General features: G+C 55.6%; 1 protein-coding gene across 1 annotated transcript; it reads left to right on the top strand.

The window, feature by feature from the left end:
• The first annotated feature begins 3,848 nt into the window (after nucleotides 1–3,848).
• On the top strand, nucleotides 3,849–12,193 carry CST3 (cystatin C). The gene is made up of 3 exons (XM_075925743.2): nucleotides 3,849–4,097; nucleotides 10,127–10,240; nucleotides 11,865–12,193. The coding sequence occupies exons 1-3, from the start codon at nucleotides 3,882–3,884 to the stop codon at nucleotides 11,940–11,942; spliced, it is 408 nt and encodes a 135-aa protein (XP_075781858.2). The 5' UTR covers nucleotides 3,849–3,881; the 3' UTR covers nucleotides 11,943–12,193.
• The last annotated feature ends 4,069 nt before the right edge of the window (nucleotides 12,194–16,262 follow it).

The raw sequence follows: 16,262 nt of genomic DNA, 5'->3' as shown, positions 1-16,262 counted from the left end.
CCAATGGGCGTTGAGTCCATGGTTGTTGATGATGATGAAAACATTTGGATCAGACTGAAATCTAATGGGACCTGGGTGAGGCCCAAAGGCTTTGAGGACCTAGGCCTGGCTGATTTACTTTCTTAGCCCATCCCGACCCATCTCTATAACATTTGCTAAGTTGTGCCTCATATTTAAATATATAAAGAGAGAGCTTTGCCCCTCCCCCCGCCCAGGGAATGCATGTTCTTGGGGAGAACCCAGCAAGGGGATTCATTGCATTCCTGTGTCCATCTGTCTGTCCCCTCCTACGAGCAACAGCCTTTTGCTCAGTTCCCTCCCTCCACTTCTGGGTCCCGAATAGAACTGGGCAGGAAATGGTTTTCCTCCTGCAGACTTTGTGAAGAATTTCAAACCGTGTCTCGATCCCATTGGGACGACACAGAGACCTTTTGAACGTTTGTTGCCCAAAATCAGAGCAAAGAGTGGGATTCTTCTCACCCGCACCGGGTCTCCCACATCCCCACAATGTTCCTAGCACGATACAACACCTGGGCAAGATTAGGGCTGTTCGAGTGTCACCAACTAACTGTTTATCAGTTAATGGTGTCAGTTACAGTCAGCCGGCACCCAGGACGTGGCTTCACGGGAGCAGGGCAGCAAAGCCTCCTCCCCGGGAACCGGGTAGACAAGAGCCGCCAGCTCCGTTGGAGGTGGCATCGTTATTGCCGGGACCATCAGCAGACTCATTAAACTGACCCATGGCATTGATTGCCGCAGTGCCGATTTAGCCCGTAACGTGGCCATGACCCTCATGTTACATTGTCTATTCCCATCTTGTATTTAACAGTAACGCTTCGTGTCAGTTCCCCTGCCCTAAAGAGGAGCTCTGTGTAGCTTCGGAAGCGCGTCTCTCTCACCAACAGAAGCTAGTCCAATTGAAAAAACCAGTTCCCTCACCCACCTTGTCTTTCTGCTATCCTGGGACAGACACGGCGACACCACCACTGCCTACAAAAGTCAGCATCAGTTACATGCTAGATTGTTCTCAAGGGACGTGTGTCGCCGCTGCCTTGCACCTATGTAAAGCAGGAGGAAAATACTCTGAACAGCTGACTAGGTGTGTTCTATTCTACTCCCAGCTGGTGGCATATTCCTGACTCCGTGCAGGGAGGGAGGCAGAGATGGTAGGAGCCTTGAGGGGCTCCCAAACTGCCTCTCCCACCCTGAGAAAGGCTGTCAAGAGGATCAGTCTGATGAAAAGGAACCCCAGGGGGCTGCAAATGTCCAAAGTGGAGCTGGGTGGGGCATTTTGAATGCCATGAACTGTCATGGAAAAGCTGATGCATCAAAGCCAAACCCTTTGGCAGGGGTGTCCTGGTTTCCACTCAGTTTTTGCGGAGCAGGGTTGTGAGGCCAAGGGCTTTCTGGTCGCCTCTGATCAGAGACCCAAATTGAAGCCTTGAGCTTTTCAATCCGTAAACAGCCATTTAGGGAGCACATGCAACAGGCCTTGGGTCCGTTCCAATGCAGAACAAAAAACAAAGTTCAAAGCCTCAGACTTTGTTGCGAAATGGAACCCTCGCCTCTGGCCAGCTCTAGTTGGAGGGCCCTGGGGGAGAGGGGATCCGTTTGCATTATTAAAGCAAAGCCAGCGGGCTAGTTTTCTCTAGGAAATTCAGGAGTGCAAGAGACCGACCTTGAGGAGTTGTATGAGCTGATGTGATGTTGCACACAGCTCTGCAAGCAGCGGGAAGTGCAAGTCTGCAAAGCACTCAGTCAAGAAGGGCCAAGTGAAAGAGGCCGGCAGAGCCTCCGCTCTGGTCTCTTGTGCGTCGGCATTACGGTACAGTTCTGAATTACATAATCGCCTACTATTTCTTCTGCAGAACCTCATTAATGCAGGGCAAGATTTCTTGCTCTGGAGACACCGTCTCTTAGATCTAGCCCACCCTAGACCGTGGAGTGGCAGTTTACACAAGCAAAAGTATGTTTGTTTGTTTTTGTCAGAAAACTTATGCCTCTTCTCTGACCACAATAAGTTATACCAGCAAAAGGACTTTTTTTTAAATTTTTGTGGGTATGAATGCAACTAGGCTGCGTCTAGACTGGCAAGCTTTTCCGCAAAATCAGCTGCTTTTGTGGAAAAACTTGCCAGCTGTCTACACTGGCCGCTTGAATTTCCGCAAGAGCACTGACTTCCTACTGTCTGAAATCAGTGCTTCTTGCGGAAATACTATGCTGCTCCCGTTCGGGCAAAAGTCCCTGAAGGGCCAGTGTAGACAGCTCAGATTTGTTTTGCGCAAAAAAGCCCCAATCGCGAAAATGGCGATCGGGGCTTTTTTGTAGAAAAGCATCCTGCCAATCTAGACGCTCTTTTCCACAAATGCTTTTAACAGAAAAGTTTTCCGTTAAAAGCATTTGCGGAAAATCATGCCAGTCTAGACGTAGCCCTACAATAGGGCTTTGCCAGCATTGCTGTGTCAGAAATATGTGTATGTTGGGGGGAAAGGAATCACACCCCCTAACCAATAAACTATGCCAGAAAACGTTTAAGCCCATACCAAGCCTCACCTTAGAAACAGCCTCACAGAGATTGCGGAAGCAGCTTGTGGAGTACTAGGTTACTCAGTCTGTCAATAACTCACAACACTGCCACCCCCAAGCACGCAAAAAAGAATTCGATTAGCTTCCAAGTCACGGTGCGTTTGCTGGGGGCTGAGCATTCTGGATTCCCATTTCAACTCCCCCCCCTCCGCCACCGTTCAGGAGGACTGGACACTTACGGTCTCACATCATCACATGACTCCAGGACTGGGAATTTAAGAAACAAAATATTGCAAGATCCACGATTGATTTGGTGTGTGCATTCTAGTTGAATCCTCCCTTTCGCCAGATGGCAGACAAGCTACAGCTGGGCAGTTATGGGAGATGCCTCTTGAACTCTGATCTATTGTCTCCGCCCCCAAGACCTGCAATGAAATTGTGAGAGTTGGCAACACACAGAATTTCTGTGCATGGATTGGATGATGATGTAGTTGCTCGATGTTGTTATGTGGTGGGTGGGGTGGCTCCCAGCATGCCTGTCTCTGACCAGTGGGCCACCACAGATCTCTTTGGCTGTGTCCAGACTCAGGGGTTTTTTCGAACAAAGTAGCCTTTCTTCGAAAAAACGTCACCTGCGTCTAGACTGCAGCCGCGTTCTTTCGAAATTAAATCGAATGAACGCGGCTTTTCTTTCGACGGCGGTAAACCTCATTCCACGAGGAAGAACGCCTTCTTTCGAAAAAGGCGTTCTTGAAAGCAAACAGGGCTTTTTCGAAAGAGAGCATCCAGACTCACTCGCTGCTTTCTTTCGAAAAAGCGGCTTGCACCAGAGCAAAAAGGCAAGGGGGAGCACCGGGAAAGGACACCAGAGAAGGCCTGGTTAGCATGACTGACCGGGAGCCAAGGGGGAGCCATTCCTTTGGCCGGCATGCTGGCTGCCACTGCAGGGGTGGGATCGGGAGCAGGGAAACTTCTTGCTGTGTCCAGGGAAACTTTACACGGGGCTGCCCGGGGCAGTTTCATCCCAACTTCGATGGCCGGGGGGGGGGGGGGGGATCAAGCGACCCTTGTAAGTGGCAGGGAGAAGAGAACTGACCTGGCCCCCAGCGGCCCCTTCCCACGACACGTCCCCTGGCGGCCTGCGAGGGGACCCAGAGGCCGGCTGGGGCGCGCTGGAAGGCGGCTGGCTGGGCGGGGGGCTCGGGCGGGGCGATCCGTGGGGCTGGCCAGGGCGGGCGCAGGGGGCGGCCACGTGGGTCCGGGCGGGGTGGGCCGTGCCCGGAGCCAGCCCCCGCCGGGAGGCGCATATAGCGCGGCGCAGGGGCCGCCCCCGCATCCCGGCTCCGAGCAGCAAGATGCGCGGCCCCTGGCTCCTGCTGGTCCTGGCCCTGGCGGCCGGCGCGGCGCTGGCCAAGGAGCGGCTGCCGCGGCTGCTGGGCGGGCTGCAGGCGGCGGAGGAGAACGACGCGGGGGTGCAGCGGGCGCTGCGCTTCGCCATGAGCGAGTACAACAAGGCCAGCAACGACGTGTACCGCAGCGCGGTGGCCGAGGTCCTGCAGGCCCGCAAGCAGGTACCGAGCCCCGCAGCCTCCCCCCGGCCAGCGCGCCCCGCAGCCCCCCCCCGCAGCCTCCCCCCGGCCAGCGCGCCCCGCAGCCCCCCCCGCAGCCTCCCCCCGGCCAGCGCGCCCCGCAGCCTCCCCCCGGCCAGCGCGCCCCGCAGCCTCCCCCCGGCCAGCGCGCCCCGCAGCCCCCCCGCGGCCAGCGCGCCCCGCAGCCTCCCCCCGGCCAGCGCGCCCCGCATCCCCCCGCAGCCTCCCCCCGGCCAGCGTGCCCCGCATCCCCCCCGCCTCCCCCAGCCTCCCCCCGGCCAGCGTGCCCCGCATCCCCCCGCAGCCTCCCCCCGGCCAGCGCGCCCCGCATCCCCCCCGCAGCCTCCCCCCGGCCAGCGCGCCCCGCATCCCCCCCCCCGCAGCCTCCCCCCGGCCAGCGTGCCCCGCATCCCCCCGCAGCCTCCCCCCGGCCAGCGCGCCCCGCATCCCCCCGCAGCCTCCCCCCGGCCAGCGCGCCCCGCAGCCCCCCCCCGCGGCCCGCGCGCCCCGCAGCCTCCCCCCGGCCAGCGCGCCCCGCATCCCCCGCAGCCTCCCCCCGGCCAGCGCGCCCCGCAGCCCCCCCCCCCCGCAGCCTCCCCCCGGCCAGCGCGCCCCGCAGCCTCCTCCCGGCCAGCGCGCCCCGCATCCCCCCGCAGCCTCCCCCCGGCCAGCGCGCCCCGCATCCCCCCCGCAGCCCCCCGCAGCCTCCCCCCGGCCAGCGCGCCCCGCAGCCCCCGCAGCCTCCCCCCGGCCAGCGCGCCCCGCAGCCTCCCCCCGGCCAGCGCGCCCCGCATCCCCCCGCAGCCTCCCCCCGGCCAGCGCGCCCCGCATCCCCCCCGCATCCCCCCCGCAGCCTCCCCCCGGCCAGCGCGCCCCGCATCCCCCCCGCATCCCCCCGCAGCCTCCCCCCGGCCAGCGCGCCCCGCATCCCCCCAGCATCCCCCCGCAGCCTCCCCCCGGCCAGCGCGCCCCGCATCCCCCCCGCATCCCCCCACAGCCTCCCCCCGGCCAGCGCGCCCCGCATCCCCCCCGAACCCCCCGCCCCCCCGCAGCCTCCCCCCGGCCAGCGCGCCCCGCAGCCTCCCCCCGGCCAGCGCGCCCCGCAGCCTCCCCCGGCCAGCGCGCCCCGCATCCCCCGCAGCCTCCCCCCCGGCCAGCGCGCCCCGCCGCCTCCCCCCCCCCGGCCAGCGCGCCCCGCAGCCCCCCCGCAGCCTCCCCCCCGGCCAGCCCGCGCCGTAGCCTCCCGCGCGCCCCGCAGCCTCCCCCCCGGCCAGCGCGCCCCGCAGCAGCAAAGCCGCTGGACTCCCCCAGCAGACCAGGGACACCCGAGCAAAGCCGCCAGCTGTCTACACTGGCTGCTTGAATTTCCGCAAGAACACTGATGATCTCATGTAAGATTGTCAGTGTTCTTGTGGAAATGCTCTGCTGCTCCCGTTCGGGCAAAAGCCCTCTTGCGCAAATGCTTTTGCGCAAGAGGGTCAGTGTAGACAATGCGGTATTGTTTTGCGCAAAAAAGCCCCGATCACGAAAATGGCGATTGGGGCTTTCTTGTGCAAAAGCGCATCTAGATTGGCACGGACGCTTTTGCGGAAAAGCGCCCGTGCCAATCTAGACGCTCTTTTCCACAAATGCTTTTAACGGAAAAACTTTTCCATTAAAAGCATTTGCGGAAAATCATGCCAGTCTAGACATAGCCTTACAGTGAGAGATAACAAGAAGGGAGCTCTACAGCCTAAGCCGGGAGCCAGCTGGTTTGATAGCTCACTCTGTGGGTACGTCTAGACTACATGCCTCTGGCGACAGAGGCATGTAGATTAGGCTACCCGACAGAGTAAAATGAAGCGGCGATTTAAATAATTAATAATTGAATTGATCTAAGGCAGCTTTTACACCACCTAATTTTGTGGTGTAGACCAGACTAGTTGTGGGAAACAAACCACCCTGCCAGCTTTTTGAAGAAAAGAGGGGCAGGCCTTCTTTGAAAGGCAAACAAAAACTGATCAGCAGACAGGAGGGTGGTTCTAGACTTCATTCTAGCATATTGAATCTGCCTGGTTGATGCACCATTGTAGTGCATGCTGCTTTGTTTTGTTGTGATAGCCCCTGCATACACAAGCATCCTTCTAACGAGAAGGTGAAATAATTAACCACGCGAACCCAGCCCCAGTTCTACAGAGTGTTCCACTCCCATTGTGAAGAGGCCAACAGAAAGAGTCAAAACACTTCTCTCAGATGTCCCTGCAAAAGGGTGAGGGTGGTGGGGGGAAGGAGTTGGTTCCTCTTGAGTTTAGGGGGGGAGAGGGAAGGGCAGTCGCTCTGTTTTCTCTTTGAAATATTAGGAAACTGTGCTATTCCCAGGCCAGTCCTATCTGTGCCCCTTTCTTAGGGTGTGTCTAGACTACCTAGTTTTGTCGACAAAAGTGGACTTTTGTCAACAAAACTATACCAGCGTCTACACTACCGCTGAGTTCTGTCGACATAACGTCGATAGAACTCAGCAGTTCTGTCGACGCTGGTAAACCTCATTTTACGAGGCATAACGCCTTCTGTCGACAGAACTCTGTCGACAGAAGGTGTTATTACCTGTAACATTGCGTCCAGACTACGGAGTTCTGTCGACAAAGCAGCTTGCTTTGTCGACAGAACTCAATGTGTCTGGGCGCTCTTTGTCGACGGAAGTTTTGTCGACAGTATCTGTCGACAAAACTTCCGTCGACAAAACGCGGTAGTCTAGACATACTGTTACTCTGAAGGGATTCAGGCTGTTCTAACAAAAAAGGTTCTTAAATGATAAAAAAGCCCAAGAGTTTTAAACCGTCTGAATAAAAAGAATTGGCCTTCGCAGTGCTTTGGGATTAGTTTCTAAGCTCTCTGTATTGTCATAACCACCCCACCCTCTGTAGGATTTTCCAGGAAAAAAACAGGGCCTTAATTGCCAATGAAAAACAAGCCAAGAGAAGGGGAAATAATTCGGGGAACGGAACCAAAACCTTTTAGGCCTTTTCTCTGAATCATAAAGAAACAAATACCACAAACCCTTTCCCCCTCCCCTTCCTCATCTGCAGGATCTTTAGAGGTTACAGTGACTTTAGAGGCCTTGCCACAATTTGATGAGTGCTTTAAAAAATATGATTTGTTATTTAAATAACCACATCTAGCTCTTACATAGTACTTGGCAGGGAGTCTGCACACTAGCCTTATTTATGGATGGGGAAACTGATGTACAGGGCAGAGAGGTGACTTCTGCAAGCTGGCCAGTGGTAGAGGAGGGAATAAAATCCAGATCTCAGAAATCCTACACTAGTGCACTAACCACTAGTTTACATTGCTACCCTAACAGGAGGTTTTGGGGGGCGGGAAGGAAGCCTATGTGAGACTTTGGGTACGTCTACACTGCAAGCTTATTTCAGAAAAGGCTCTTCTGGAAGAGACTTGTGGAATAGCTTTTCAAAATACAGCGTCCACGCTCCAGGGAAGCCTCCAAATTAGTCCGAGACAGGCTTCATGTAGATGTGCTATCTCGCTTTAGAGCCCCAGGAGGCGCTGGGGAGGAATATCTTAGAATGGCCCTGGTGAGGAGCTATTTCGACATAGCAGCAATGGAACGTCCATACACACGGGGTTTCAATCTTTGAAATGTACAAGAGCCCTCTTCCCCCAGGGGTTCTTGTATATTTCAAAGCGGAAGTGCCCGCATGGAGCCTGGGATCTCTGCTGGCCCCGTGCTCCACGCAGCATTCCAACTTTGAAATATAGTCTGAGTCCGTCCCCCTCCCTGGCCTCATGTTCCTTGCAGTGCTTCTGCTTTGAAATGTACAAGAGCCCCAGTGGGGACTCTTGTACATTTCAAACTTGGAACCCCGCTGCGCCCATCTCCTCCCATGGAGCTGGAATTGGGGGACCTGGCTTTTAAGCTGGCTCCCCCCAGCACTCCCTCTTCTTCCTCCCGCCTTGCTGCCTCTTTGTGAGAGAGGCAACAAGGGCGGGGGAAGCGACATGTCGACTAGTGTGTCAACTAGTCGCATACATCCCTAGTCAGAACGGGGTTCATTTATTTACTACCCTTGCTGTTTCAAATGCTTCACTGGGGCAGTTCTCCTGCAGGTTGTCAGGCTTTCAATGAGACCCTGGTTTAAAAGAACACCCAAGCCTTTGTTTTTGCTCCATGGAAAGCAGGTATCAGGTTTAAAATAAACAAAAGGAAGTTTTTCTTCACACAGTGCACAGTCAACCTATGGAACTCCTTGCCAGAGGATGTTGTGAAGACTAGGACTTTAACAGAGCTCAAAAAAGAGCTAGATAAATTCATGGAGGTTAGATCCATCAATGGCTATTAGCCAGATGGGTAGGGAATAGGTGACGGTAGAGGGATCACTTGAGGATTCCCTGTTCTGTTCATACCCTCTGGGGCATCTGGCATTGGCTACTGTCAGCAGACTGGACACGGGCTAAATGGACCTTTGGTCTGACCCAGCATGGCTGTTCTTATGTTCTTAACCTTTCCTGGAGTGTTGCCAACCCTTGTGACCTAGCACAAGTCACGTGATATTCGGTGTTTTTTTAAAGCCCCAGCTCTTGGAGTCATGCAGTGATAGGCTGTTGCGTGATTAAAAAGATTAAAAAAATTGACTAATTGCAGTTTTAATTGTACTTTTCGATAATAGAATATAACGGATTTAATAGTTTTGGAGCTTTTCTATATTTTCAAATATAGGCTCAGCCCCTCCTACTGCCAGTGCTGCTTTGCCCACCCAGAAGTATGCGGTTAACATATTAATTTTCTTTTGAATTAATTGCAGGTATTAACTCAGATTGACAGCTCAAGTAATTACATGAGAATTTCAGCTTTCAATGTATTTGAGAAGTTTTTCTAGCCTTCCCAGTTGTAGAGAAAACCTTGGAAGTGTGACCCCAAAGGCTCAAAACCCAGGAGGCTAATGTTTATTAAATGTTGGTCTTTATAACTCATGACTTCGGACAAGCATGATTTTGGGGCTAGACTGGTCATTTCCCCTCCTTTCTCCACTGCTCGGGATTGGCAATGCTGCTGTTGATGAACGAAAGCAGCAGGAGTAATCTATGCCAATTCCTTGTAACGAAACACGTCTATTAATGCATAGCTTTGCTCAGTGGCTTCAAAAGTTCTCCTAGTATGCCTTGACACAGGGTGTTGGGTACACCCTTGAGTTTTGTTTGCCGGCCTGCACAGGGTGTTGGGTACATATTTTTAATTGCCACACACAGTCCGTCTGCTTTCAGACCCTTGGACTGTCTGTCTGCTTTTCCGGCGTCACTCACTTATTCCTTGCACCTTCATTTGTTCAAGACCCTTTTCTTTAGTGCCTACTACAAAGAACCCAGTGCTAGACTAGCAGTGCAACCACAACACCAGCCTTCCTTTTAGTCTGCTCTAGGGATGTAATAGTGTAGTTGCTTAACCGCTAAGCAAAAGCGTATAGGTTAATGCTACAGACTACACACATTTCCCTCCCCCACCCCACTTTTTAGCTGGCTGGCTACTACATTTTTTAGCAGACCGTCTCAGTCCTGGCATATGCTGGGTCTGGGACCTACCCCTGCTGCGGCTCTGCATTTAAAGTGCATTAGGAGGTAGGTGGGCAGGTAGCCTGGCTCAGTTCTGGCTCATGCCGAGTCCAGGAGCTCAGACCCCCACCCCAGACAGGGGCTGCTGCCACCCCGTATCAGAGGCAGCAGCACAGGCTGACAGCCAGCTGGTCTGTGGGGGGAGCTGGTTTTTAGATTGGACCAGCTCCCGCCTGGCACCCGTGCTGCTGCCTCTGATACAGAGGAAGCAGCACAGGCCAGCAGGGGGCGCCCAGGGAGCGGGGCCAGATTGCACTGGCTGTAGGCCCCGCCCCCGGGGACTATAGAATATTCAAGGTTAATCGACTATTCAATTAGCTGGTATTTAACATCCCTAGTCTGCTCTCACTCTGACCCGACCAGTGGTTCTGCCACACTGCAAACAAGCTTTCCCCCTTATTTCACAGATTGTGTCTGGAGTGAAGTACTATCTGGACGTTAAGGTTGGCCGGACAACTTGCACAAAGTCGGCAAAGGAAGATGAGAGCTGTGTGTTTCACGAAACCCCAGCGCTGGCGCAGGTATGGCCTAGAAAGAGCTGAACCATGGGGGGCTAGCGTATTTCTACAGCTTGTCGTAAGGTGTGACTAGATCTCCTCTGGGCCCCATTGTACTAGGCAGACACACTGGGGCTACGTCTAGATTGGCATGATTTTCCAGAAATGCTTTTAACGGAAAAGTTTTCTGTTAAAAGCATTTTCGGAACAGAGCGTCTAGATTGGCAGGACGCTTTTCCTCAAAAGCACTTTTTGCGGAAATCGTCCGTGCCAATCTAGACGCGCTTTTCCGCAAAAAAGCCTCGTTTGCCATTTTCGCGATCGGGGCTTTTTTGCGCAAAACAAATCTGAGCTGTCTACACGGGCCCTTTTGCACAAAAGTTTTGCGCAAAAGGGACTTTTGCCCGAACGGGAGCACTATAGTATTTCCGCAAGAAGCACTGATTTCTTACAGTAGGAAGTCAGTGCTTTTGCGGAAATTCAAGTGGCCAGTGTAGACAGCTGGCAAGTTTTTCCGGAAAAGCGGCTGATTTTCCGGAAAAACTGGCCAGTCTAGACACAGCCTGGGAGACTGTCTCTACAGCACTTGCCGTCTTAAATGGGCAAGATATTTGCTCTGGCTCCACAGTCCACTCCTGCGGCACGTTGCCCTGTGGCCCAGTGGCACCAAAATGTCTTCTCAGACGTCTTAGAGGTTCATTTTGTCCCTACAAAGAGGGCAATCAGGGCTCAGGTTAGTTGCTGCAGAACGCTGAGATTGGAGCGTGGTGGCCGGTTGGCAAAGAATTCTGGCCCTCTGCCCACAAATAACGCAATTCCATGGAGGAACGCTGCCTGACTTCAGATCAATTCTGTCATGACTAAACTGAGCCACAAAACGTGTCTGAGCAGAATCCAGTCACTAGCCAAAGGGCAGCCCCATTGCTATTGCCTGGGCTCTCCGAGGCGTGCTTGCGGGCACGTGCATTGCGACTGTGCGTGCCGTTACTGCTGGGCGCACAGCTAGCTGGTCACTTGCGCGTGCAGTTACCAGAGTGGTGCGTGCTGTTGTGCTACATGCGCTAGTGAACTGACTGCACTGACACGCCCTTTCAGCAAACCTGTGCGCTCCGTCGGAACTTCACACTCCTGCTGTGGAAAGTCGTGGCTGAAGTTAGGCTCTTAGGGTCTGTTGACACTGCAGTTACACCCCTGGGGTGGCCCGCGGCAGCTGACTTTGTCTCTCACTGCTCGCGCTAAGGGACTGTTTAACGGCAGAGCAGACATCCCGCCTGGCAGGATCCTGGCTCCGGGGCTTAAGCCACACACACTGCAGTCCCACAACCCCTTAGTCCAAGCTGTGGGCGTCTAGTTGTGGTAGAGACCCCTTGGGGGAGCTAACCGGATCACACTCGGCTTTGCCTGCTGACATCGATGGCCGTGGCGATGCGCTCGGGCCTGTGGAAAACTCCCTCGTCTCTTGTTGAGGAATATTCTCATCCCAGAATAGTCACTAATGCGGATCATTTAAATAGCCACCTTCTCGGCTCTGCCATACGCTGCCGGCCTCCCCAGCCAGTAAATATTTGTGTCCAGTGCACGATCAGTTTGGTTCATCTGCATTTTATCCGTGCAAAGTAACTTTCCCCTCTCTCCCCTTTCTCCCCAGCGCGTCACTTGCAACTTCGTCGTGTACGTTATCCCTTGGAGAAACCAAATTAGCCTCCAGGAAAATAAATGCCAGTAAGTTCCTGTTTGTTCCTGCGCACGTCGGCAACCCGTGGCCTTAGGTTTGCTGTGCTTTTCTGAACGCAATAATCGGAGCACCCTCGCGAGATGGGCTGCTGTCCCTTGCTGGGACCTCACATGCTTCTGTATTCCTGTGCAACGCAAGTACTGCTGTAACCCCCCTGGAAGCACAATAGAATCTGTTTGGTTTCTTACCTAGAATGACTTTGTTTCTCTGCTCTTTCCTGTCGAATAAACACGTGAACCGAACTTGGCAGCAGCAGAGGTCCTGAGATGTGTGTGTCCATCCCTGTGGCCGTGACTGTCTAATTTCAAGTCGAAATTAGCAGTTTGTTCTCGTGACAACCCTGGCTCTTCACTGAAATACCTCCTCCACCTCTTGAGAGCCACCACATCTCCCTTCCGACGGTGCTCAGGGGAAACAAGCCAGCCTCTTGACTCACCTCTCACAAGGCGGGTTTCCATTTCTCGGCTCGCCTGAACACATTGGCCTGACCACACCGGGTCAGAACAAAGGTCCCTCTAGGGCCGTACCCAGTGTCTGTGGGAGTGAACAGAAGAGGGAATTGTGGCGGGTACGTCTACACAGCAGGACTGAAGTTAAATTAAGCTACGCAACTGCAGCTACGTCAATTGAGTAGTTTAAGTCAAAATAGCTGAATTGGGCTTTTGGCGCTGTCTGCACAGCAGGACGTCGAAGGAAGAGCACTCTTCCTCCGACTTCCCTTCCTCCTCGTGAAATGAGGGTTCCAGGAGTCGGAATACGAAGTCCTCCAGCTCGATGTTCCAGGCAGCTCGATGTTCCAGGCAGTCCCTGGGTTACGCGGATCCGACTTATGTCGGATCCGTACTTACGAACGGGGCTTTTCTCGCCCCGGAGGATGCGGGCGGCGGGACCGCGGCGCGTCTCGGCGATCCCGCCGCCCGCATCTCCCTGGTCTGCTGGGGGGGGGGGGGGCACAGCTAGTGCGCCCCCCTCCTCCCCAGCAGACCAGGCTTTTCTCACCGACGCCTGGGGTAGAGCAGCTGGGGCGCTGCCGGGTTGGTCCTGGCAGGGATGGTGTTTCTAGCCTCCGTTTGCCAGAAGCTGGGAATGTCTGACGGGGGATGGGTCACTTCGATATACAGGCAGTCCCCGGGTTACGTACAAGATAGGGACTGTAGGTTTGTTCTTAAGTTGAATTTCTATGTAAGTCGGAACTGGCGTCCAGATTCAGCCGCTGCTGAAACTGACCAGCGGCTGACTACAGGAAGCCCAAGGCAGAGTTGCTCTTCCGCGGGCTTCCTGGAATCAGCCGCTGATCAGTTTCAACAGCGGCTGACTTGGGGACACCTGGGGTAGAGCAGCTGGGGTGCTGCTGGGTTGGTCCCCGCAGCGCTGAGGTGCGGCGCTGTGGGGACCTACCCGGCAGCGCCCCAGCTGCTCTGTCCCGGGCATCCAGATTCAGCCGCTGTTGAAACTGATCAGCGGCTGATTCCAGGAAGCCCAGGACAGAGCAATTCTGCCTCGGGCTTCCTGTAGTCAGCCGCTGGTCAGTTTCAGCAGTGGCTGAATCTGGACGCCAGTTCCGACTTACATACAAATTCAACTTACGAACAAACCTACAGTCCCTATCTTGTACGTAACCCGGGGACTGCCTGTATATCGAAGTGACCCATCCCCCGTCAGACATTCCCAGCTTCTGGCAAACGGAGGCTAGAAACACCATCCCTGCCCATCCTGGCCACCCCAAACATACCTAGTTCTTTTTGGGACAGTGTTATAGTCTTGGCCTTCCCAGCATTCTCTGGCAGGGAGTTCCACAGGCTGAATGTGCGTTGTGTGAAAAAATCCTTCCCTTGGTTTGTTCGGTACCTACTAATGTCACTGGGTGACCCCCAGCTCTTGTGTTATGAGATGCAGTAAATAGCACTTCCTGCCTGACTTTCTCCGCACCCGTCGTGGTTTTATAGCCCCTGAGGCGTCTCTTTCCCAAGCCGAGAAGTCCCACTCGTGTTCCTCTCTCCTCCTATGGAAGCCATTCCAAACCCCTCATCGGGTGTGTTGCCCTTTTCAGAACTTTCTCCTGTTCCACTGCTGCATGTTTTGTGGCCCTGCTAGCTGTGGCCACACTGGGGTGAGGTCAGAGTAGCCAGGCCTGGCATTCAACTGCTTTTTACACCCTTGACGGCTGTTGCTCAGCTTACATCACTTTCAAGGGCAGTCCAACCTGAGAGCCTCAGGTCATCACAGGACTCCAGGCGCTGGGGCTTTAACATAACGACACTAAAGGGCAGGCTGCTCGTGATAACATCACGAGAGTTGCCAACGGTGCGTGTTGCGTTTTCTACTAAACAAAGTGAGGCCCGAGGCAAAACGAGAATCTGAGTGTAACCGGCTGTGTGCGCTACACAGTCCCCATTACACAGTCCCTGCTGTGCCTGGTGCAGATGACACAAGACAGAGACAGCTCCCGAGTAGGGATTTACCATCCTTTAGTGCCGGCTGTACAGACTGATGCTTTTAGCTCTGGGCTGCCTGGATTCAGTGCCAGTGACGACAAGCCCTAAAGCTCTGGGGGAGGTGCTGGTGTAAGTGGGGGAGGGGTCCTGCTATTGTGGGGAACTTTCCGGGCTTCTCCATGACCCTGGGGGGAATCAGACAGCGACAGGATCTGGGGCCTCGTGTTCCCTGTGAGCTCAGCGCTTGGGTGGCCACCCTGGAGAGATTCAAACACTGCCCAGCAGAGCACCCACAACGCCCACCTCCGCACATGCCTTGGTGCACATCACAAAATGTATTCCACACATGGATGGAAAAAGCTGGGAGAACACGGCTGCCGGCTGCTCCCTCCCCTGCCCCATCCTGCCTCAGCATGGCGGCTGCTTTGCCCCCAGCCCAGCCCTGCTTTCTGGGCTGCCCCTCTGGCTGCGCAGCTCTGCCCCAGCCCAGCTGTGTGGGCTCCTGCGCTCCCCCACGCTGCCTCTGGCAACTCCTGTTCACAGGATGGGACACACCTGGCTCCCTCATTGGCCTCCCAGCCCTGTGAGTGGGACTGATCCGGAGTGTTGGCCTCTCCCACTCAGTCTAAGAGTCCTTTTCCATTGACCCCTCCCCTTTCTCTTGGTCCCGGCAGATGCCAACCAAAACCCCTCCGGTGGCTTCCGTGCGGGCGAGGCCCCTCCTGCTGGGGTCTCCAGGTGGCACTGAAGTTACCTCCCCGCAACCCCGCATGGACCTTCCCCACAGCCGGGGGAGCCACGAGCCCTCACTCCGTGCTCTGAGCAGCACTGGGGGGAGCAGGGACGTGCCAAATGGGAGTGGGACTGGGGACATGCTGAATGGGAGTGGGGACGTGCCACACCTCCTGCTTCCCCGGGAGCAGTTTGGGCACAGAGCGAGCCCGGCCCTGCCTGGGCCACCATCCGGCAACAGCCCTGGGAGGGATGTTCTGTCCCACCTGGACAGCGACTTCCCAGGGCGGGGCAGAGGGGCACCAGGCCCGTGTGCTGCCTGACGGCGAGGGATGTGCTGGCGAGGGCAGGACCCAGGGCGGGGGGAGTCTGTTACAAACAACGGTTACAAGGCCCCAGCCAGGGAACACACCCCTGTATTCACACCCCACACGCTGCTGCAGCAAGCCCGTGTCCTGGCGTGGGGTGAAAACGAGGAACGCGCTGGGCCGTGACACCTAGCAACAGCCTAGGGACAGCGCTGCACCTCAGCCGGAATCACGGCTGAAGCGTTTGCCAGCCAGGCCTGGGAAGGGGTACGGATGCTGGTCACAGACACAGGGACAAGCACACGCCCGGCCCAGCCAGGAGCCTGCAGCACTGAGAGGCCAGCAGCTGGGAAGTGGCCCCTCTCCGGCCAGCACAGGGGCAGGAACAGACTCACAGTCCCACCGAGAACTAGCCACACGGGCCCCGGGGATCCTATGTATCTCAAAGCTGGCACCAGAGTCCTCCGACTGGGGAGGGGAAGGCTGGCACCATGAGGCCTCCGCATTCCCAGTGCTCCGGGGCTGGGGACGCCGGGGCCACATGTCACCCGTTCTGGCTGGCCCCGGGCTCCACGCCTGATTCAATCTGAGGTGGAACGCCACGCGGCCCTTCCGCCTTTGGCCCGGAGCAACAGCCGGCGGGGCTCTTGCTACTTTCAGAGTGGAAGGGCCCTCAGCGACTAGTCGAATAGTCGATGGAAATTCCATCGACTATTCGATTCGTCGATTAATCTACTTTGAACATCCCTAGACTGACCCAGACATTTGTTCTCCCCCGCTGCCACCTACTGGCCACTGGCCGACGTGCCAGCAAACGGGGAACTGAAACCCGACAG

The sequence above is a fragment of the Pelodiscus sinensis genome, chromosome 3, assembly GCF_052426305.1.
Source record: "Pelodiscus sinensis isolate ZL-2025 chromosome 3, ASM5242630v1, whole genome shotgun sequence".
Taxonomy (NCBI): Eukaryota; Metazoa; Chordata; order Testudines; family Trionychidae; genus Pelodiscus; species Pelodiscus sinensis.
Note: the sequence above shows the minus strand (reverse complement) of the source record. Positions and strands in the feature narration are given on the sequence as shown.

What these genes read in the sequence shown, in the direction of transcription:
- CST3 (XM_075925743.2), top strand. Translation starts at nt 3,882, where the DNA reads ATGCGCGGCCCCTGGCTCCTGCTGGTCCTGGCCCTGGCGGCCGGCGCG. An exon ending in TCCTGCAGGCCCGCAAGCAG is followed by an intron (nt 4,098 to 10,126) that starts GTACCGAGCCCC and finishes CTTATTTCACAG; the next exon opens with ATTGTGTCTGGAGTGAAGTA. An exon ending in AAACCCCAGCGCTGGCGCAG is followed by an intron (nt 10,241 to 11,864) that starts GTATGGCCTAGA and finishes CTTTCTCCCCAG; the next exon opens with CGCGTCACTTGCAACTTCGT.